Raw genomic sequence first — 23,076 nt, forward strand, 5'->3', positions numbered from 1 at the left:
ACCTTTGATACATCAGCCAGCAGTAGATCTAAACCCAGTATCCAGCCCTTGGCCATTTGTCTAGTGGGGCATGGACCTAGTTGGACAACTGCCCCAAGCAACTGGGCAAAGAAATTTTTTGCTGGTAGCAATTGTTTACTTCACAAAGTGGGTAAAAGCTGAACCCCTTGTGAAGATTCGAGATATTGATGTAAAGAACTTCATATGGAAGAACGTCATCACCAGATTTGGGATCCCAAGGGCAATAATAACAAACAATGGCACACAGTTTGACAATAAGCTAATCAAAAGCTTCTGTGTAAAGTACAAAATCAAGAACTACTACTCCACTCCAAGTTTCCCTCAGAGCAATGGTCAGGCTAAAGCATCCAATAAGACTATCTTGGATCGGATCAAAAAGAGGCTGGAAGCAGCAAAGGGAAAATAGGTGGCAAAGTTGCCTAATGTACTTTGAGTATATCAGACTACACCGAGAAGATCAACTGGGGAGTCTCCATTTGCCATGTCTTATGCACTAAAGTAGTTATCCCACCAGAAGTCGGCATTCATGGGATCAGAACCCAAGGAGTAGAGAATGGGACTAATGAGGCATACTTGGCCCGAGATCTGGACCTGTTGGAGAAGAAAAGTGAGAGTGCAGCAATTCAGCTAGGTGCATACCAGCAACAACTTGCCAAGGCTTACAACAAGAAGGTCAACCCAAGAGAGTTTAAAGTTGGGGACCTCGTCCTAAGAAAGGTTGTCAGCAACAAAAAATCCCAGGGAGGGAAAACTTGACCCAAACTGGTAGGGGCCTTATAGAACCACCTCGGTTGCCAGCAATGGGGCATATCGGCTTGAAGACACTGATGATAAAAAGTTGTCAAGACCCTGGAACACTTGCAACTTGAAGATTTTTTATCATTAGATTGTTTATGTCATAATTTTATTAGCCGAAGTAATAAAATTCTAGTTTGATTTTTACAATTTTTAAACTTGTGCGAGAGGACTGACCAGTCCTATAACGATGTTTATGATTGAAGCATGACAAATAACTTAGACTTATTATATGGCAGAGTTGAATTATACTTGCATATAATAGAGTCGAACTAAGTTGGCGATATTTCTGAATAAAACATGACAATTAACTTAGACTTATTATATGGCAGAGTTGAATTATACTTGCATATAATAGAGTTAAACTAGGTTGGCGATGTTTCTGAATGAAACATGACGAATAACTTAGACTTATTATATGGCAGAGTTGAATTATACTTGCATATAATAGAGTTGACTAAGTTGGCGATGTTTCTGAATGAAACATGACGAATAGCTTAGACTTATTATATGCCAGAGTTGAATTATATTTGCATATAATAGAGTTGAACTAAGTTGAGTTAATCTAGGCATGCCATGTCGGCAGAATTAAACTTAGAGTGGAGCTCAGTGTTCTTTCGTCGAATTAACAGAGAAACCAAGGTTGAACACCTCGGCTAGTCTTGGTTTGAATCTGACTTTGGCGAAAGATTATAAACGCATAATGTGAACTTAAATGAAACTTAGGTTCACATTAGGGGGCAAGAAGTAGGAATGATAAATAAAGTTGGGGACTTGTTGAAATTCTACAAAAAAATTTATAAGCTAAAATGGGTTTAACACTTGTTGAAATTTTAGAGAAATTTACGAGTTGTAGTTAGCTGAGGTAATTATGAAAAGTGTTTCTGGTGCACATCTTATCCGAGGTGACTAACCAGGCTGTCAAGCTTGGAAGGATGAAGTCTTGATAGAAGACAGTAAGTGGAAGTGAAGAAGCAAGTATACTGAATAAAGTTTAAAGAAACAAGCACTTGTAAGAATATTTCAAAATGTTTTTAAGTGTTATTCGAGGTATTCCAAGTGTTGGCCAAAACAAACAGTCAAGGTTTATAATTGAGGTACCCCCCTGAGGTGATTATACAATTAAGTTGTACTTTGAAGAAACGCATAAAATATTCTAAGTATAGAAGCATGCATTGAAGAAAAACAGTAAACAAACATGAAGAGAAGCATTCAACACTTAGAAGGAAATATAAGACTTGCATTCAAAAGATGGAACTTATTCATAGGCAAAAAGGCACTATAACCTGGCAAAAAGACAACTTGTTCGAGTATAAAAGAAGGCACATCAGCCAAATCAAAACTTAAAATTGTTCAAACAGAATGAAAGTACAACTGAAAGAAGAAAAGTTCAGAGTAAAGAAAAGAAACTTCTAAGTGTTGGTGTCATGGGCATTGGTCTCAGATTGTTCAACCTCAGCTGTTGGCGTTGCGTCGGCCTCGGTTGGCAATGTGGTTTCCTTCTCCGCCGCTATCTCAGTATCAATTTCCAGAAGTTTCTGATGTAAGCTTTTCTCGGCTGAAAGGCCCTCGGCTTCAGAAGTTGTTTGTTTGGGAGAAGTACCCTTGGAAACCAAGTCCTCTTCCTTATCATGAATCAAGTCTAGGACTTGCTTATTCAAAGTTAGGGACTTGGCCCCAATAATAGTTTTCTCTTCATCAGCATCATTAGCCTCGGGTCCTCGTCTTTGGCTTCGTCTTAGGAATCCTTGGGAGCTGGAGGAAATGGCAATTTGAGTTGATTGGTATCACGGAGAGAAGAGTCCGCAGGGACAGACAACCGAGGAGTAAGCCTCGGTTACAGGCCTGGGTAACTTGGGCCTTGTATGCATCACGGACAGCAGCTTGCCCTTCTGAGAATGCCTTCTCATCGGCGGCTTTGATTTTGGCCTCCTTAGTGGCCAAGGCTTCTCGGAGCTTTGCCTAGGCTTTGGCGGTTTTAGTTTCAGCCTCCTAGGCCTCGGCTTGGAGAACCTTGGCCACAGTTTCCACCGCTTTGGCCCTCTTCTCGGCTTGGTCTTGCGCGCTTTTTGCAGCCTTGGCTTGATCCAATAGAACTTTCATTTTTACCTCAGCATTGTTCAAAGAGGCAAGAAAGCAAGCAACGTCTCAGGTTTTCTTTGTTAACTCCTTCTTCATCTCTTTGGCTTTCATCGCAAAGGAATGGGCATGCTGGATCGCCTAGAAGAAAAGGAATGAACAAGTTAGTAAAATTTTTGTAGTATAAGAACTTGAAGTAAAAAGCCAAAAGTTTCAAGTATTGAGACCTTACCAGGATGGAATGTTGCATCATCAAAGCAAAATTTTCGTATTCAGAGATCTCGGCCATGCGATTTAGATCAGTAGGCAGAAGAACGGCGGTAGAAAGAGTGACGCCAACTTCGATATTGTCAATGGCACTGTTGTTGGCCTTGATTGGGTGGTCCCCAATAACAATGTTAGGAGCCCACGGTTCATTGGCCTGGAAAGCATTTGGGCTGGCTGTGGCTTTAGACCTCGGCTTCTTCGACTGAGCGGTATCAGATGGCTCGGCCTTGGCAGGCCTCTTCTTGGTAGCAGAAGCATTTTTCTCGACCTCGGCCAGTCTGGAGATCAGCACGATGTCTTTGGTGTCCACTTGGGTAACTGGGGCCTTTGCCTTAACTCTTTTCACCCTCTTTGGTTTTGGCTTGGGCTGGGACCCTGATGGAGAGGATTGAACTGTCACCACTCTTAGCAGGTCGGCCAAGAGGTCCTCCACAATGGCTTCGCTACGGCCCATTTCCTCAGTGGTTGCAGTGATAGTGATTTTGGTGCCAAAATGAATTGTTGGCAGGGCGATTGGAGGGTTTGCTGGGTTAAATACTGATTCTTTAGAATCTCGTTGTATGCGACTTCGGGTTTTACCGGCAAGTATGTCATCGGCATTGGCGTTGTAATATCGGGATGAGTTGGGGGGCAGATGTTGATGGCAACTCAACTGGATCAGAAGAGGAAGCCTGATCAGCTCTTGGTGAAGAAGTTACTGGAGGGGTTGAGGCAGACGGTGGAGTTTGACTTCTCCAAGGGACGTCGGGCAATGCCAACTTGTATGTTAGGATGTAATTAAGGAGCAGAGGAGCTTTGCGCTGGTCAATAGGCAAGCCCAACAGCTTTTTCAAGTCCTTGCCGTGGAAAAAAGTTTGTCGGAAGTCCTTTGTCGAGCTGTAAAATAGAACAAGAAGAAAAGAAAAAACATTCATAAAGAGATATATGAGTTGATAAGTCCTAACAGAAATAGGATTAAAAGAATGACTCAGTTCTTACCATCACCCTCTTTAAACACGGATCGACGTAGAGTGAAGAGATGAAGATCATCATCAAGAGCAAACTCCCAATTGACCGAGACAATGAGGTAATCATCTCCCTCACCCTTGTTGGACTCTGGGAGGTTGGCTATGATTTTGTATGTAGTGGATCTGGGTTTCAGGTAGTAAATGTAGCCTTTTTCAGACTTTAGGCCACACATGATATAACAATACTGAATGTCAGCTAATGTTATCCTACCATTTTCTTAGCGGGATAGAGCAATTATACCATTAATAACCCTATAGGAATTGATGGCTAGCTGCATAGGGTTGAGTTTATAGTAGTGAAGTATTTCCCTAAAGAGAATGTATAAGGGAAGCCGAAGTCTGCATTCTATGAAGGACACAATGGGGAAGGACATGAAGTCTCCATCTGGCATGATAGAGTCCTCATTCCTAGCTAACCTAATATGGACATCAGTAGGGATAGAAAACTCTTTCCTAAAGTACTCGAGTTTTTTTGGGGTGTCTACCCTTGACCTAAACATACCCATTATCTCGGCAAGAAGGGGTTGGGTAATAGAGTGATGGATATAGGTTTAAAAACCTTGGCCAAAACCTAAATTAGCACTGGGGCTAGGGTTTTTTCATATCTATGGGGAGTTTGTTTCAGTTCTTATAAGTATTTGGTTTCTAAGAAAAACCCAATTTTAAGTCTACACAAAAACAAGAATTGAGGGAAAAACCTGGAAATACAGTAAGAAAGGAAAAAAAATGAGCAAGATTTAGAGTTAAGAAGCATTAAAGGAAAACAAAATTCAAGAATTGAACAAAGCAAAAGTGTAGAAAGAAACACAGATATGGCAAGAGCAATGCCAGACATTCAAAGTGACTAGTACAATGTGCTAAGCGCATGCTTAGTCATATGGATGGCAGTCTAAGAACATGAAGAATTACAAACGCAGTGTGATTGTGTGAAAGTAATGTGCACGAATCACAAGCAAGTGCAATGATGAATATTTGAGGAACAAGACAGATTCAAGAACAGAGAGTGTCTCATACTAAACAAAGTACAACTACAAAAACACATGTAAGTTCCACAGCAATAGATATAGAGTGGAATATATGGCAAAACTTAAAAAGAAGAAATTGAGGACTTACCGAGTGAAACTGATAGAAAGGATGCCGGACTGAGTCTCACCGAAGTCAAACGGCGTAAATAATCAGAACCAAACGATGAATTGCTCGTCGAAGGAGATGATTGGAGCAGTTGTAGGAGCTTGGAAGCACAAAAATGGAGGTTTGGAAGAGAAGCATTAGAAAGAGAAAATTTGAAGGCAAATTGAATTCTCAAAAGTGAAGAGACGGAGAGAGAGTAAGAGTTTTGTCAAAAATTCAAAAGGATGGCAAACCATAATGGAATGCCTAGGACTACATGCCTGTCAGGTGGAGTGGGCAGATTGATGTGACTTAGTGACGTGTGAACGGTACGAGCCAGTAGGGGTGTGACACATGGAAGAAACAGTTGAGAAAACCGTGCATGACAGCTCATGCGCAGATAAAACTCTTAGAATTCTTGTAACAACCTCAGCTAGAGAAACGATCTCGGTTAAGGCACTCAAAGAATTGGGTTTTTGGTTTTTGGTCATTGATAAGAAATGGACAGTTGAGTCCTGGGTATTTGAAACCAATGAGTCATGATCTCGGTCGAAGGGAAGGATGAATTTCAATCGACATAAATATAACTAAGCAACGTAGGCTCCATCACCTCAAGTTGCCGAGGTAATAGAACATAGGGGGCAGTTGTATGGACATATTTTGTGAGTGACAGCACGTGGTCAAGGTGACGTTGGAGTGTCAACCGAGGTGCCACGTGGCCTAGTCCTAACTCTGAGATGATCTCGGCTAGGTCGAGGTTATCTGCGGAGATATCGGAATTCGAGATGAGCAGATAAAGGATAAGAGTCCTAGAAAATGGGAGATCTCAGTTTGGATAAAGATAAAGCTCTTAGGGACCCTATCTAGCAAAGAGTCTAAGATGAGCATTGAGCTTGAGTCCATTGAAGTTAGGCCTCTATAAGGATTAGGTCAGCGCTGGCTATAAAACCAGGGCACCTCCGTAGGTCTCAAGTATGTGTAACATATTGTGAGCAGTAAGTTAATTCTTGTGAGTTAAGGACAGCTTGCTATCTTTGAGAGATATTCGATTACTAACTTGATAGTTGGAGCACCCCCAGGTGGACGAACCACCGCCGGATTCTTATCTTTCTGTGACAGGTTGTTCGGGCTTAATCTATTCTGCCGTTGCTCTCCAGCTGAGTTCCCCATTTGGTTGTGTGGTCAAAAATCAACACCCACACTGCTTATACTAGGAGTTCTGTTGGAGGACCTGAAGGTGGATCTCAATTTATACACTACAACAAGTTGGGTCTTGAATGACGAAATTTTTTTGTCTCTAAAGAGCTAATTTCGTCACTATAGATATTTGTGAGGAAATATTTTCGTCACCGGTTTCGTCATTGAATGTTTGTCACTAAAAACCAACGTGACGAAAAATAATTTCGTCACCAATGAAATTACTTCAGTGACGAAATTTTTTGTCACCAATAAAACAACATTTTGTCACCAAAAATTCTCATTTTCGTCACCAAATAGTTATTCAGTACCATATTTATGACTTTAGTTGACGAATAAATTTGTCACGCATGTTGATCATTGATGAGGAAATAATTTCGTCACAATAATATGTAAAGATGACGAAATTTTTCGTCTTCAAAAGTCATAATTTTTTGTCACCAATAAAAAAAAATTTTGTCGCAAAAAATTCTCATTTTCGTCACCAAATAATTGTTCAGTACCATATTTATAACTTTAGTTGACGAATAAATTTGTCACGCATGTTGATCATTGATGAGGAAATAATTGTCACAATAAGATGTAAAGGTGACGAAATTTTTTGTCTTCAAAAGTCATACATGGATGACGAAATATATTTCGTCATAAATATATATACACGTGACAAAATTTTTAGTCACCAAACAACAAAATAAATAAAAGCTTTCATATATAAACTACAATAAATTTTGTCACAAAAATTTTTTATTAGTGACGAATAATCACTTTGTCATAATAAGAAGTACAAATGACGAGAAAATTCGTCACTAAAGTTGTTCCATATTTTATATTCAATTTAAGTTATTATTTCACAAATATCTCTGCTCAGATCCCAGTAGCCTTTTAATTGTACTAAGAAATCCACTAGCTATTATACACCACTCCACACAAAAATTCACTAAACCATTATATTATAAATCAAAATGTATCCATCAAACAACTTTAATAATAATCCATTATGTATAACAAAAAAATCAACACTCAATCTTGATTTGCAACTACAACTAAGTATCAGTTCAGGAAATAAATAAATAATTCAACACTTGATCTTGATTTGCAAATATGCTTCCAAACGTCATCAAAAACCAATCTGCAAAGAAAATAAATAAGGAAGACATTAATATATTATTAATTACATCTAAAATCATATTTAAATAATTTTATTTTATAAACCAATTTAATAGAAATGCATATAACAATCCAAAACTTCAAAGAGTTGAAGTAATCCTTAATGATAAGCAACACAGATAACAGAAAATGACAAAAGATTGCAAGAATACCATGTATCACTAGCACTAATGCCAACAAGAACCAAAGAGAATCACATGACGTGTTCACAACCTAATCAATCCATAGTTCTCTGTGCAGTGCATTAACCACAATGTGGAGACTGTTCTAGACCTATCTGGTATGACAATCTTCATTACATAAAGATCATAATCGAAAAGAATTTAAGTTCAATTATCATATTATATAATTAGTAGTCTCTACTTCAGAGGTTCTGACACACATTATTGCTCATTTTTTTCTTTTATAGATGATATGCCAAGATTAGTTCAAGGTGACTCTGCAAGAGTTGTTCAAATTTTTGCAAACCTAATTAGCAATTCTATCAAGTTTACTACGTGTAAGTGCAACTGTCACACTGCCTGATTTGCAAGCTCAATGTTTTTGTGTTTCGATAAATCAATTTGCAATGCAGCTTAAACAGTGAATGAAACTAAGAGACAAGAGGGAAAAAAAAAGGTCCAAGTAATTTTTTTTATCAAAGTTAACATACAGATAAGAATAGAAAAGAGGAATACATAAGCAAAAGTGCTCTTTCAATTAACTGCCTATGAGTCTATCTCAATGCCAAAAAAACTAGATTCCTCTAATGATCTCCAACAAAGTTTTGAATTGATATGGGTTTTTCTAATATATATTTGCTTCTTATTTTCTACGAGGCTTCTCATCACCATTCTGTTTCCTCTACCTAATTCATTTTTATCAAAATTTTATGATTTTATTTCTATGTAAGAGGCATAACTGATTTTATAATTTGACATCTGGATGACAGCTTAAAAGAATGTACCCCAATCAACAGTTCATAATTAGGGCATTCAGGCTAATGAAAGACTCATAAAGCCGAAGGTTTTGATGTTGGATTCTCTCAGATCATTACTTCATTACACATTGCTAAATTCCAAGTAATATAATCTAGTTTGTCAATGATTAATATTTTGAATCATCCAAACTTCATTAAAGGAGGATTGTAACACAATTTAAAGCATCAAAAAAAAAAAAAAAAGAAAAAGCACAAGTTCATTCATTTACAAGAGAATTAATTTTCTTTAGAAAGTAAAGGTAAAACCAGCAGGATTTAATTTTCCAAGTGGCTTACAGCTGGCTACATTGTTCTGCGAGGATGGTGTGAGAATCCAAACACTTCTAGCAACGGCAGGAAGTTTCATCTCAATCCAAAGGAATCATGGAGTACACATAAAACAATTTTGAAGCAATATGTAAACCACGCAAAGAGATCCTGCAAAAAAGATAACAAAGTGATTCTTTGGTTTGAAGTTGATGACACTAGCTGTGGTATGTACCTCAGAGCTATGTAATGGACTCTTAACTACCTACAACATAATACATTCAATTTCAAAAAAAAAAAAAAAAATTCTTGATTGACCTCTCTCCTTTATTTTCTTATTGTAGGAATCGATCCAAGCAAATGGGAGTCTGTTTTTGAAAGCTTTGAGCAAGCTGATCCCTCAACAACTCGCACGTAAGCAGATTTCCAAGTTGTACATCCTCCACTGGTTAAATTTATTAATAAGAATCCATTATTGAGTAAATGTGAAGTCTATTGTGCTGTTACAATTATTGTTTATATGCTATAATAAACTCTATAATGAATTTCTTGAACTCTTTTTCCATTTTCAGGCATGGTGGCACTGGCCTTGGCCTATGCATTGTGCGAACCTTGGTGAGTAAAAGCATTTTCCCTGGTATAAAATTTTTTTGTCACGAAAACCGAAACACTAGAACTAGAGCAAAACAAAATCTCAATCAGGTTGACACATGTGACATTTGGGTTGACTCATAATTCATCTTATTTGAAATGTAACTAAAAAATGTCACTTATTATTTTCTGTATTTTGCACACCACCTCTTTGTGGATCTCCTTATTCTATCTTACAATGTGAGGTGCTAACAGGTGAACAAGATGGGTGGAGAAATCAAATTGGTAAAGAAGAATGGCCCGGGCACTCTAATGCGATTATACTTGCTTCTCGGTACATCAGCAGATACTGCAGGAAAGCATTGTCAACTAAAATTTACTGAACATAGCTTGATGGTAAGTTACATCATTCTGACTTGTAAATATTTTTTACCAAGAACCCTTGATCTCCTAGTGAGGTGCAAAGATTCTAGCCAACGAAAATAAGGGAAATTATTGATAACATGTAATCTACTACACAGAGTCCAAAATTGTTTTCTGCAATACTTTTGCTGCAAACAGTTCTTGGATCTAGACAATGAAATCTAAAGATCACAAGATTTATGTAGTACTCTCTTCGCTTTTCCCTCTTTACCTTCCTCCCTCTACGTAGAATACATGGCCATGAATAGGTAGGACAAACTTCATACTGGAGCCTAAAAGCTGATATGAAATTCAGCTAAAATAATTTTTTATTCAAACTCATGTGTGAAAGATTTTGACAGCAATGATTGATATGTTCAAAATTGGAATGCAGGTCCTACTTGCACTGAATGGTAAAATGGGTAGATTGAAAATGTCTCAGTGGTTACAGAAAAACGAAGTGCTTACCTGGGAAGCATCTGAATGGAATGAGCTGACTCAAATTCTTCAGGAACGCTTTAAAGCCAAAAGTAATGCACAATGTTCACCTACAGAATGCTCAAAAGCCGAATCATTAAATAAGCAAGAAGTGAAGGATTCAGTGTTCATCATAGTTGTTGACATAGGCCTACTTGACTTGAACACGGATATATGGAAGGAACAGTTAAATTTCCTTGATAAATACTGCGGGAAAGCAAAGTTTGCATGGATACTAAACCATGACACCTCCAACACCATTAAGATGGAGCTTCATAGTAAAGGGCATCTATTGATGGTTAATTGACCACTATACAAGGCAAAAATGATTCAAATTTTGGAAGCTGCAATAAAGGAGAGAAATCTTGAGCTGCAAAAGAAAACTAATGCCTTCAAATCTATGACAGCAGAAGGTGATTTGCATGAATGTCTCGAATTAGATCCCATTCAGTATGATGCAGCCAGTTCTGATGATTCTGATAAGTCCGAAATGGGAAGTTCTAAGTCAGAAAACTAATGCTTTCAATCGTCCTCTGTTGGTCAAATATAAAACTACTCTTCAGTATATCATTTAAAACAACTACAAGAAGATAAAAATAACTCTGTATTCGTATAAATTAATTGAGGTATTAATTAAATAAAAGAAAAGAGATGTACATTCTGCTAGCTGCGATTGCTGCTGATAAACATTGGAACAAAACTAATAACAAAGCGGAGCTCCTGCAGCACTGACAATGTCACGCCCCCAAACCGCCCCTAGTAGTTTGGTGTCGTGATGGCCAGTAATCCGAGATTACCGAAGGCCGACTTACAAGAATCACACACAATCAGAGTGTAAAATATGGGGCTACAAGTGCGGAAGCAATATATATTTATATACATTTACAGAATCTAAATATGTCCAAGAGAGCCGTGCATAAGTCCGATGAAATGTCATACATCCTTATAAAGTCTTACAACTCAAATACAGTAAGGAAATGAGATACAAAACACATCTTGACCAAAAGGCTTCTCAAGCCGACGTATACAAGTACAAATGGAAACAAGCCGAGAAGCATGATCTTCAAGACGGTACAAAATGATAATCCAAAACATGTCGGCAATGCACCCAAAAACACATCGGCATCACGTCTAGGCCTCAATGCCTTCTTGTTCGTCACCTACATATATATAGGGAGGGTGAGCTTGGATACTCAGTGAATGATATTAGAAATAAAGGTTTTGCATGATTGATATCCAAGATTTCTTTCAAAACAATACATAGCATACTTTCCAAGCAAGGGAAAAACAAGTTCGTTGCTGGCCTTTCAAGTTCCTTGGATGTTATTACATCTACATATTACAAGTGCGATGACATATCAAGACAAGAGTCCAGTTGCATTATAGTCCCCTGCAACTAAGGACTTTCAAGACAAGAGTGCAGTTGCATTATAGTCCCCTGCAGCTAAGGACTTTCAAGACAAGAGTGCAGTTGCATTATAGTCCCCTGCAGCTAAGGACTTTCAAGACAAGAGTGCAGTTGCATTATAGTCCCCTGCAGCTAAGGACTTTCAAGACAAGAGTGCAGTTGCATTATAGTCCCCTGCAGCTAAGGACTTTCAAGACATGTCATCAAAACAAGATAGTGTTTAATATACAAGTAGGGATAGTCATTCATGCTAGATCAAATACTTTTCAAAACAAGGCAAGACGAGATTTATGAAAGCAAGTGTAACATAGCTTTATTAAAAATACCACTCACTTAGTTTCTTCAAACGTCGGGGTCGAGACAAGTCCAAGTCCTACAAACACACGGCAAAGCCTATTGAACGTACTTTCAAACAAGTCTCTTATGTACACTAATGTTTTCGGAAAACATGCTGGGCACCAACCAGGTCTAGGCCGAGGTTCCACACCTCCTCGCCGAGGTGTGTTCCCGAGGGCCACATGCAAGGAAAAGAGGTCGGGAAACTCTGGGTTTCCCTCTGTTGATGAACATGAAGAGCATGAATGTGGAAACATGAAAAATATGAACGTTCGATCATAATCCGCCATCAAAATCTGGGGTTTTCGTGCTATGAGTTTGAAAACATGGACCTGGGTACCCGTACTTGGGATCCTTGCGGAAACAAACACAAAAACATGATTCTTCATGCAAGCTTTCGGATCAAAACAAGACTTTTCTTGAAGAACACATGAATGCCATTTTCTCTTTCTAAAATCGAGCTTCAAAACGATGCATGGCTTACAAATCATTTTCAATCATGCAATGCAATAACATAAATATAAAGAACATCATGAGCGGATCAAGAATCTAACCTTGGAACGCGGATCTAACGGTCGGATCTCTAGGAATCAAACTTGAAGATCCACTTCCTCACTCTAAAACTCTTTCTTCCTCCTAGAGCTTCTCTCTCTACAAGACAAGGTTATGACACCAAATGATAGTTTTCTATACCCGGTTCTGGGGTTAACCCTCTGCTGAGACACGTGGCGGCGACTGGTTGGGTTCATCCTGAAAAGGTGGCTGACAGACCAGACAAAGCATGGTGGAAGGGTGTTCAACAAGCAAAGCGGTATGGGCTCTCTGACGGGGCAATGACATCGGCTGATAACAAGGCGTATCTAACACGCTACATGGAATGGCACTCCAGCAAGGGGTGACATCGGCTAACCAAGGACTTCGGCAACTAGGGTGACAATGACCTCGGCTAGGAAGGACAACACTTGACTAAGCTGTGCCACATCTTGGCCTAGATGCGCCACACCTCGGCCTAGGTCGTACCACTCCAGGACGAGATCACTTGGGTGCAAGGTAACATCTCGGCTAGTATAACTCGGGCAAGGCGTGACCTAAGTTTCACATCAAGGAAGGAACAAGGCAAGCATACTACACTTAGACAAATCACAAGGCCTCAAAACAAGGCATGGATCACATTAACTCAAACGAAACAAATCACAACATACACATGCAAGCTAAACAAGTCATAATCACACAGATGCTCATGAACATGATGAGAACATAAAATATGGGTTCCTACAGACAACTACGGTAGAATTTGTGAAAAAAGTTGACCTTAAGTAAATTGAATTTCAAGTTTCATAAGCAGTACCTTATGTGGAAGATTGGAGTAAAGTAAAACAAATGAGAAAATTGGAAGAATGTAGAAAAAAACCCTCCTATCAAGAAAAACCCCAATCTGCAACAAATATGTTACATCAAGTTAGAAAGGAGGAAATGTACTTTAAATCAAGTTGGACAATTTCAAAGAGATCCAAATTCTAAGCAACATGTATGTTGTATAGAGTTTTAACCAGATGTCACTACATCAAAAGATCTGCAAATTATTATTACACTAAAACATGAATAGTTTAAGAAAAAGAAAAGCCTCGCTAGCTATTTATGCAAACAAAAACCAACTCAGAGAAGCATTTAACATTAAAGATTTTTAAATAAGTTCTTATGCTTATAAAACATGTAATATGATTAGCAGGCGAAATGACCATCAATACTTTACTGAGCTCGAAAGAAAAAACATTTCTCGGGGCCACTTTTCTAGTAAGATATAATACCCACTACACTGCACTCCAGAGTTGTTAACCATGACAATAGAGAAGAATCTGAAAAATGTAGACATCCAATCTAAGAAGCAAGCATATCTCATCACACTGTGACTGAACAACTAGCACATACACAAGAATGAGATGCCTAGCAAGGCAAGAAACAGCTTTTTAAATCAATTTCTAGACTCACCAAAAAGAGAGGATATGAAGCAAGCAACGAGCGGGAAAGTGCTGAAGTGAAGTACCAATAAAATGGGATGTGTCTAGGGAGTAAATATTGAGGAACAAATAAAATATGAATTTCACAAGATACTCTAGTGTAGACGTGCCCCGAACGCCCCGGGAGGGTTAGCTCCCGTTCTGTTCATTAGGGGTCACTACAGCTCGGACTCTTGAAATGTCACGGTTCCTAATCTGAACCAAAGAGTCCAAATCCGGCAAATTGTTTTGAGAAACTGATTTTTGAAAAAAGTAGTGCCAAATATGGACTGCTTTGCCAGAAACAGAGTCGCCACCTAAATATTTTATTTTGGGAAATTTAGGAAACCCTGACTCGGTGCCAAAAGGCCACGTGTCCGTCATCACCAAAGTTGCCTCGGCTCAGGAACTTGGGTACGATTGGGGAAGGTCACTTCGTGAGCACCCCCGCTCGCCCGGTCATAGACCGGCCTCTACTGACCATGATATCAATTTTTGAAAACACTGTGAGCTCTTATTCCGGTTATTAGCCTAGGTTACTATGTGATGCTCACAGCATACAAGTATAGACTGGATCGCCTAAATTGGAACAAAACATTTCATGCTTGTTTTTGAAAATGGTTTGCTACCCGCAGGTAGGCTTGAAACACTTGATGATTTACTCCAATTCAGATAACCCAACCTTCACCCACAGGCATTCAGGCAGTTATATCAGATAAGCACATAGCCTCATGGTAAGCATGCTATTCATGGCAGCACTCACACGCATGCAAGGATGCTAAAGCATAAAACTCACCGAGTACTCCAAGCCAAAATAGAAATTCATTAGAAATTATGTATGATCCTAACTATACAGAAATGCCTAATGCAACACATGCAAAATGCAATTATAGCAGGCTCGGCTATTCTAAGATGGCATATGAAATGTTACAACTATCATGTATTCAACTTTGAAATTGAAAGTACAATGCAGTTAGTATGATGTGCCGAGCCCGGTGCATGTAATACAGATGAATGAATGCAAACATGCTGTCATACTGTATGCTAATTTAAATATGCCCTAATCTAACCATTGTAAGCTGGTAAATAAAAGGGAGAAAGACGTAGGGTTGGAAGACATACATCACACTCACGCACACTTATTACAGTTGTGCCCTCACGCAGAGGATCCGAATAAATATACAGTCCCAATATTACAATCCCGAATAAAAGAATGTTACAGTCCAAAATATTACAGAATCCTAATTAATTAACAAATTAACTAAAAAAGCAAATAAAACTGGCGTGCAAGCCAGGGACTGCCTTGCTTCTGATGGATGAGGCATGTCCGGATTGTCTTGCGTGGAAATCCACCGGAATGCCCCAATTAGCCTCTGTTTACACCTGTTCTCGAAATGCATGCCAAGCCCCAAAAAGTTGCTGATTCTTCGTTTTGCTGCAACAGAGAGCAGGAAAGGGGCATAGCAATGTATTTGCACAGATATATGCATGTCTCGATCCTCGTGCCACCAATCACGCATACCGAGGCATGATGGCCGAGGAGTCGAAATGCACAACTCAATATAGGATGAATGCACATGAAGCTACAGCTAAAACCTAACTCCATCATGGATAATCCGGAGTGTCGGTGACTGGGGGAACCGAGACACATTCCGTCACTCGGAGTACGAAATGTACCTCGTTTCCCGTGCCCGGGCTAACTCCTATTCCGAACATGATGCAATATGCATGATATGCATGAAATGCAACTAAGATAAAATCCTAACATGCTCAATGCTATGGAATGACATGCCTCGAAATATGTGCATACGGACGCGCAAACTGAGAAAATGGCAAAAAGTTATGAAAATGAGGTGCCTCAAAATGCGTGCACACGGGCACGCAAACCGAGGTGATGGTAAAATGCTATGAAAATGAGGTGCCTCAAAATGCGTGCACACGGGCACGCAAACCGAGGCGATGATATGTGTCTCGAAATGCGTGCACACGGGCACGCAAACCGAGGCGATGGCGGGATGTGATGAAATGACATGGAAATGACAAATGGGCTTATACCAACATGAGTGAGTCTCAGCCACACTCACATAGGATGCCGACAGATAAAAATGGAGTGCCTCGAAATGCGTGCACACGGGCACGCAAACCGAGGCGATGAAAAAATATGATGAAATGACATGGAAATGACAAAATGGGCTTATACCAACATGAGTGAGCCTCAGCCACACTCACATAGGGTGCCGGCAGATAAAAATGGAGTGCCTCGAAATGCGTGCACACGGGCACGCAAACCGAGGCGATGACAAAATATGATGAAATGTGGCAAAAATGATATGCAAGCATACTAATGGAATTTCAGCACTAAAATATGGGGGAAAACAGTCCCGAAATGAAGCGAAATGACATGAAATGCAAGGAAATGTCCCGAAATGCAACATTAGGCACCCGAAATGGCCTATAGCTATGCCAAACATGCACAATATGGACATGCAATGCAAAGACAGAAGCTAGAAAGTCCCAAAAGATGCACTTTCACAGTTATAAACATGGCCAAACAACAAGCATAGGTATAGTAAAAATGGCATGCAAGAATAGGGGCCAAAAGAGGGGTAATGAAGCAAGTGGCATAATCAAAACCCAAACTGAAAAATTTCCTTCTACAACACTGAATATGGACCAAAAATATGAACATTTACAGTATATGGAAGCCTCAAAATCAGTATACATATATGCTAAAAATGTGATGCAAAACAAGGCTCAAAAGGTGCTATAAGATGAAGTATACAAAATAATCACCAAACAGAAAAAAAATGTGAATGAAACATGAAGTATAGGCCAAAATAAGGCCACTTTCAGTTCGGACCAAGGTCCAAAAACAGAAGAAAAGAGGGCTGCCAATTTATGCAAAAATAGGGCCAAATAAGGGATATAACTACAAGTGACACATGGAGGTACCAAACAATGTTGAGCCCTTCTCCAATGTTGAAGAGGAGCTCAAAATAAGCCTTATATCAGTTTACAACATGCTCAAAAACAGATTTCTCATGGGCCAAAAATAGCATGCAAAATCATGACATATAAGAATATCAAAGAAGCAAGTATGTTATGGAGGGCTCAAACAGGGTTGAGCCCTTAAAGAAAAGTGAAGATGAGCTCAAAAGATGGCCTTTTTCAGTTAGGGCCGGAGATTGAAACAAAAAGCAAGTGGGGCTTAGAAATAGATCAAGAAAAAGGGTCAAAAGGGTAAAAGTATTACTTACCCTTGAAGACTCAAGCTTTTGTTGCTTCTTGGATGGATTTGCAGCTTCTTTGACCTTTGAGAAACCTTCCTTGTTGCTGGAAATGAGATGGTGGTGGTAGAGCTTGGTGGTGTAGAAGGAATGATGGTTAGGGACTTAGGGTTTTTTGAAGAAATGAGAGCTATGGAGATGGAGTTCTATATGGGAGCTTGAAGAAGAGTTTTTCCAACCCCAACAAAGGAGGCCACCAGCTGGTTATAAGGGTTCAAAAGGGGGTGTAAAGGTGGGGGAAAAGGAGAGCAAAATTCCCCCACAAAATATCCCCCGGATAAATATCTTGTCTGGGGGATATTGCCCCACAGCTGTAAAGTGCACAGTGCAAGGAACACGGCCGGCCTATCACTTTTGTTGCAGGTGGCCGGCCGACCACACCCCCTAGCCGGCCGGCTAGGGGTCAAAAGGTTCAATCATATTTTCTGGTCGGCCAGCAACTGGGGAGGTACTCCTATGTGTGTACAACACAACCATGTGGTTAAAATTCCAAGAAAGTGGGTCCAAGGGGTTCAACATTGGCTCGGAAAGAGGGGGTCAAAAGGGTCAAGTTGAATTACTGGCCGGCCATGAACTTTTAGGGGCCTCTCATGTGTGTAGATCACAGATATGTGGTTCAAAGTTCAAGAAAAAAGGTCCAAGGGGTTCAACATTAGCCCGGAAGAAAGGGGTCAAAAGGGTCAGGTAACCTTAATGGCCGGCCACCAACTTTTAGGGGCCTCCCATGTGTGTAGATCACAGATATGTGGTTGAAAGTTGGCAACACTAACCCTAGGGTGTTCAACATTAGCCCGAAAGTTGGAAAAACGGGCGCCGGGAGGCTCCGGAGGAGAGATAACTGGCTACTGCTACAATTGCTGGCCTCCCACCCTTCAGTGACCTCTCCAGTGATAAAATAGAGGTACCTGCCAAAAATGAACGAAAACCGTTGCAAAACGAATGTTCGGGAGCCAAAACACGCAGTTCGGGGTCCCGAAAATGGGCTGTTAAACACCGAAAGTGGCGTTCGGCCATGAAGTGGGTTTCTCAGACCCCAGTGTCCCTCAAAAGGGAGAAAATAGGAAGTATGCCAAAAAATCAGAGCAATAGGAGATGGTTAAGCGGTCCCGAACCGAGGCACACGGCCTACGGTCCCGAAAACCGGGAACCGGACTCCGAAATGGGTAAAATGGCCTACGGCCACCAAATGTAGCCTACGGACATTGAGAGATGGTCTACGGGACCTCTCCCTCCCCTCATGAAAAGAGACAGAGAAAACCGAGTCTGGTTCGCAAACCGAGACAAGGCACAGAAGAGGGTTCGGAAGTCCGGAGGCAGGGCTTACGGCCGCGACTCTGAAACTTCTGAACGAACACATTATGCAATATCACCTGGCGCTCAATCAGTGACGTCTGAGTCTTAAGGTCGGTCAAAAATGGGGTGTCTACATTTGCCCCTCTTTGACAGAACTCGGAAGTCACAAGTGACGAGAGTGAATGTCAAAGCCCAGAGACGACCCATTTTTGACAAGGCCGAAGACTTAGACAAACATACGGAATAGACAGAGATGAGCCCGCAGGCATGCCCGCAGGCAGGGGGCAAAATGCAAATAAAAATGCAAGAAGATCTTGAAGATCGGACTTATACGCTGCGCGAAGCCGGTTTTGAAAGTTGGACTTATACGCTACGCGAAGCCGGTTATCACTCATGATCATGTGAACGCAACAAGCTGTAATGAAGCAAGTATTCGCAAATAGATGCAACAGTTTTAAGCAAGAATGCAAAGCAACAACTATATTTCATGCAGTTAAGAATGCGGAGGATTATTCAATCCTCGCCACGTTTCACACGGAGAAGATACGATACCTGCGCGATTCGTCTGGTCGTACCAGCCTCAATTGAACCGTACATACAATATCGTGCCTGCAAAAGAGAGAAATTGCAACAAGTACAATATGCTAACAACATATATTTAATGTGATTCCGAAAGTTCGACACACGCAGTGTCGGTGAGTGAATGCATCGCAATGCAAGAATGGAACATGCGTGACAACGCATGCTCAAATCACAGAGGTATGCCAATATCAAGAAATGTACATGACAATGTGAGTATGCTCATGAGAATGCAAGTTATGCGCACGATAGTACAAAACGAGCATAAATTGAGGTGTTCATTTGTCATAAAACAATGATTACGGAAATGCGTGTTTCGGCGAAGGTAACTCAATCACGGCCTCCGATCCGCTTCCCTGAAAGGTTACAACTCATTCAAAAAGGATACACTTTGATTTCGATGAGTGATGATGAGACATATGTCAAAACTTGAAACCGAAGTCCCGACGGATCATTTCGCGACCGGAAGTGTACTTTTCTTGCACTTTTTCAGGTCCCGGGAACTCCGATCTTCCTCAAAATTTGCAGAGAGCTAGGTGAGCATGTGAGGAACATGGTCGGCCATTTATCTTCCCAAGGGGAGGTGGCCAACCGGTTTCCAATAAAGCTAATGGCTGGCCGGCCATTTCTGCAAAAAGCAGATAGCTGGCCGGCTAAGAATAGGGGCAGGCCGGCCATATGTCCAAATTCAGGGGCATTTTGGTCTTTCACCTCCTTTTTTATGCTCTTTCAATCCAAGGCCTTGAGGCCTATATAAGGCAGCCGAGACCTCCCCTTTTTCTTGCCTTCTACAACACTTTCCTCTCCAGATCTGAGTTTCACGCGCGTTTTCCAACGCCCCGCGCAAATTATTTCCGCAAAAACACTCAGTTTCAAGCACTTTGAAGTGATTAAATTCCGGCTTCGGAGCTTCTTTTTGCATTTTTGCCACTCGAGGTAGTTTGTCTCAATATTTGGAATATTTTCTCGGGAGTTGACTTTTGTTGACTTTTTATTTCCCGAGAGTTGACTTTTGTTGACTTTTTCCAATTTTGGCTCATTTTGCTCATTTTTGCTCCCTTTTGCAGATTCTTTGGAAATGGCGGGCAATTCTCCTCACGGCGGAGGTTTTCCAGGTGCCGGCGATGATTTCGATCCCATGACTCTACCTCCGAGGACCCGGCCTTTCATTCCCGGGAGGTACCGTCCGCCAGCACACGTTCTTCCGCGCACTGTCTTTCGTCATTTTACCAGTTTTGACGAGCGAGCACCCGGGGATCTGCTTCTCAGAGAGCCGGAGCAGCATCTCTCTCACGAGGCCCGAGAGGTATTTACCTCATCTTCTGTATTTTATATAGATTTTGCACCTTTGCCATGCTTGAACACGCAGTTTAGCTTATGACATAGTACTTTGCTTACATCCTGACTATGTAACTTTAACATTCAAATTTCTGAACACTCGGCTCATTAATTAATTGCGAACACACAGTACACATTAGTTAAGAGGCGAACACACGGCCCAATCACTGATTTGTCGAACACACAGCCCGGGTTTGAAAGTGAACACACAGCCCACACTTCAAATTTTCTGAACACGCAGCCCAGGTAGATAGTGAACACGCAACCCACACTAGTTGAAATTTGAACACGCAGCCCAAGCTTCAAATCCTCTGAATACGCAGCCCAGATTAATAGTGAACACGCAGCCCACAATTTAACTGAAAGTTGAACACGCAGCCCGAACTTCAAATTTTCTGAACACGCAGCCCAGGTAGATAGTGAATACGCAGCCCACAATTTAACTGAAAGTTGAACACGCAGCCCAAATTTCAAATTTTCTGAACACGCAGCCCAGATAGACAGTGAACACACAGCCCACAATTTAACTGAAAGTTGAACACGCAGCCCAAATTTCAAATTTTCTGAACACGCAGCCCAGGTAGATAGTGAACACGCAGCCCACAATTTAACTAAAAGTTGAACACGCAGCCCAAATTTCAAATTTTCTGAACACGCAGCCCAGATAGACAGTGAACACGCAGCCCACAATTTAACTGAAAGTTGAACACGCAGCCCAAATTTCAAATTTTCTGAACACGCAGCCCAGGTAGATAGTGAACACGCAGCCCACAATTTAACTGAAAGTTGAACACGCAGCCCAAATTTCAAATTTTCTGAACACGCAGCCCAGATAGACAGTGAACACGCAGCCCACAATTTAACTGAAAGTTGAACACGCAGCCCAAATTTCAAATTTTCTGAACACGCAGCCCAGGTAGATAGTGAACACGCAGCCCACAATTTAACTGAAAGTTGAACACGCAGCCCAAATTTCAAATTTTCTGAACACGCAGCCCAGGTAGATAGTGAACACGCAGCCCACAATTTAACTGAAAGTTGAACACGCAGCCCAAATTTCAAATTTTCTGAACACGCAGCCCAGATAGACAGTGAACACGCAGCCCACAATTTAACTGAAAGTTGAACACGCAGCCCAAATTTCAAATTTTCTGAACACGCAGCCCAGGTAGACAGTGAACACGCAGCCCACAATTTAATTGAAAGTTGAACACGCAGCCCAAATTTCAAATTTTCTGAACACGCAGCCCAGATAGACAGTGAACACGCAGCCCACAATTTAACTGAAAGTTGAACACGCAGCCCAAATTTCAAATTTTCTAAACACGCAGCCCACAATTTGACTGAATTTGCATGTAGCTTATTCCACTTCATCGGCATACAGCCCATTTCATCTCATTGGCACACAACCCATTTCATCTCATTGGCACACAGCCCATTTCATCTCATTGGCACACAGCCCATTTCATCTCATTGGCACACAGCCCATTTCATCTCATTGGCACACAGCCCATTTTATCTCATTGGCACACAGCCCATTTCATTTCATTAGCACACAGCCCATTTTATCTCATTGGCACACAGCCCATTTTATCTCATTGGCACACAGCCCATTTTATCTCATTGGCACACAGCCCATTTCATTTCATTGGCACACAGCCCATTTTATCTCATTGGCACACAGCCCATTTCATCTCATTGGCACACAGCCCATTTTATCTCATTGGCACACAGCCCATCTCATTTCATTAGCACACAGCCCATTTTATCTCATTGGCACACAGCCCATTTCATCTCATTGGCACACAGCCCATTTTATCTCATTGGCACACAGCCCATTTCATTTCATTATTGATACATGTATTCATTTTGAATGCAGGTTTGCTCCCGCAGTGTGCGGGGGTATGGTTCCACCATTGCACGGGACTGGTATGCCGAGCTCCCGGAGGGTGTTCGAGACTTAGTGGACTTGGCAGGATTCAGACCCTTCTGCGTCGGGTTGTCACGTTGTCCTGCCAGGAGGACGCTGATGGCAGCCTTGGTAGAGAGATGGTGGGACACCACCAACTCTTTTCATTTCTCTGCTACCGGGGATATGACCATGACCCCTTTTGACTTCGCTGTATTGACCGGTTTAGACGTCGGAGGTTGGTCCATCCCTTACGATGAGGATATGGGCGAGTGGGAGGCCGCCTGGATGTATTTATTGGGGGCTCACCCGCCTGTTGACAGGGTCTCTGGGAGAGTCCGATATACTTGGTTCTCCTCCCATTTCCGGCGGGCGGAGATGGTGCCTGAGAGTCCCGAGGAGACGGAGCAGTACGCCCGTGGTTTCTTGATGTTCCTCTTCGGGAGTACCCTATTCGCCGACAGAGGGAACACAGTTGGGCTTTATTTGCTGAGCGCTCTAGTCGACCTATCACAGGTCCATCGATATGACTGGGGTGGCGCCGGCCTGGCTACCCTTTACTTTTATATGAGCGCGACCTCCCGCGGGCTG

The 23,076-nt window shown here is 41.2% G+C and overlaps 1 protein-coding gene and 1 long non-coding RNA gene across 2 annotated transcripts; both read left to right on the forward strand.

The window, feature by feature from the left end:
- The first annotated feature begins 7,866 nt into the window (after positions 1–7,866).
- LOC145814176 (uncharacterized) lies at positions 7,867–9,096 on the forward strand. The gene is made up of 3 exons (XR_014357512.1): positions 7,867–7,923; positions 8,053–8,142; positions 8,901–9,096. It is a non-coding gene; the product is annotated as an uncharacterized LOC145814176 (long non-coding RNA).
- A 108-nt stretch (positions 9,097–9,204) lies between these two features.
- Positions 9,205–10,828, forward strand: LOC145814175 (histidine kinase 1-like). Its single transcript, XM_082910701.1, has 4 exons — positions 9,205–9,282; positions 9,441–9,483; positions 9,715–9,855; positions 10,256–10,828. Exons 3-4 carry the CDS (start codon positions 9,724–9,726, stop codon positions 10,643–10,645), a joined length of 522 nt encoding a protein of 173 aa, XP_082766827.1. The 5' UTR covers positions 9,205–9,282; positions 9,441–9,483; positions 9,715–9,723; the 3' UTR covers positions 10,646–10,828.
- Positions 10,829–23,076: the final 12,248 nt, after the last annotated feature.

This window comes from Camellia sinensis, unplaced genomic scaffold (genome assembly GCF_055761805.1).
Source record: "Camellia sinensis isolate YWXY unplaced genomic scaffold, ASM5576180v1 Unanchor1, whole genome shotgun sequence".
NCBI classification, from domain to species: domain Eukaryota; kingdom Viridiplantae; phylum Streptophyta; class Magnoliopsida; order Ericales; family Theaceae; genus Camellia; species Camellia sinensis.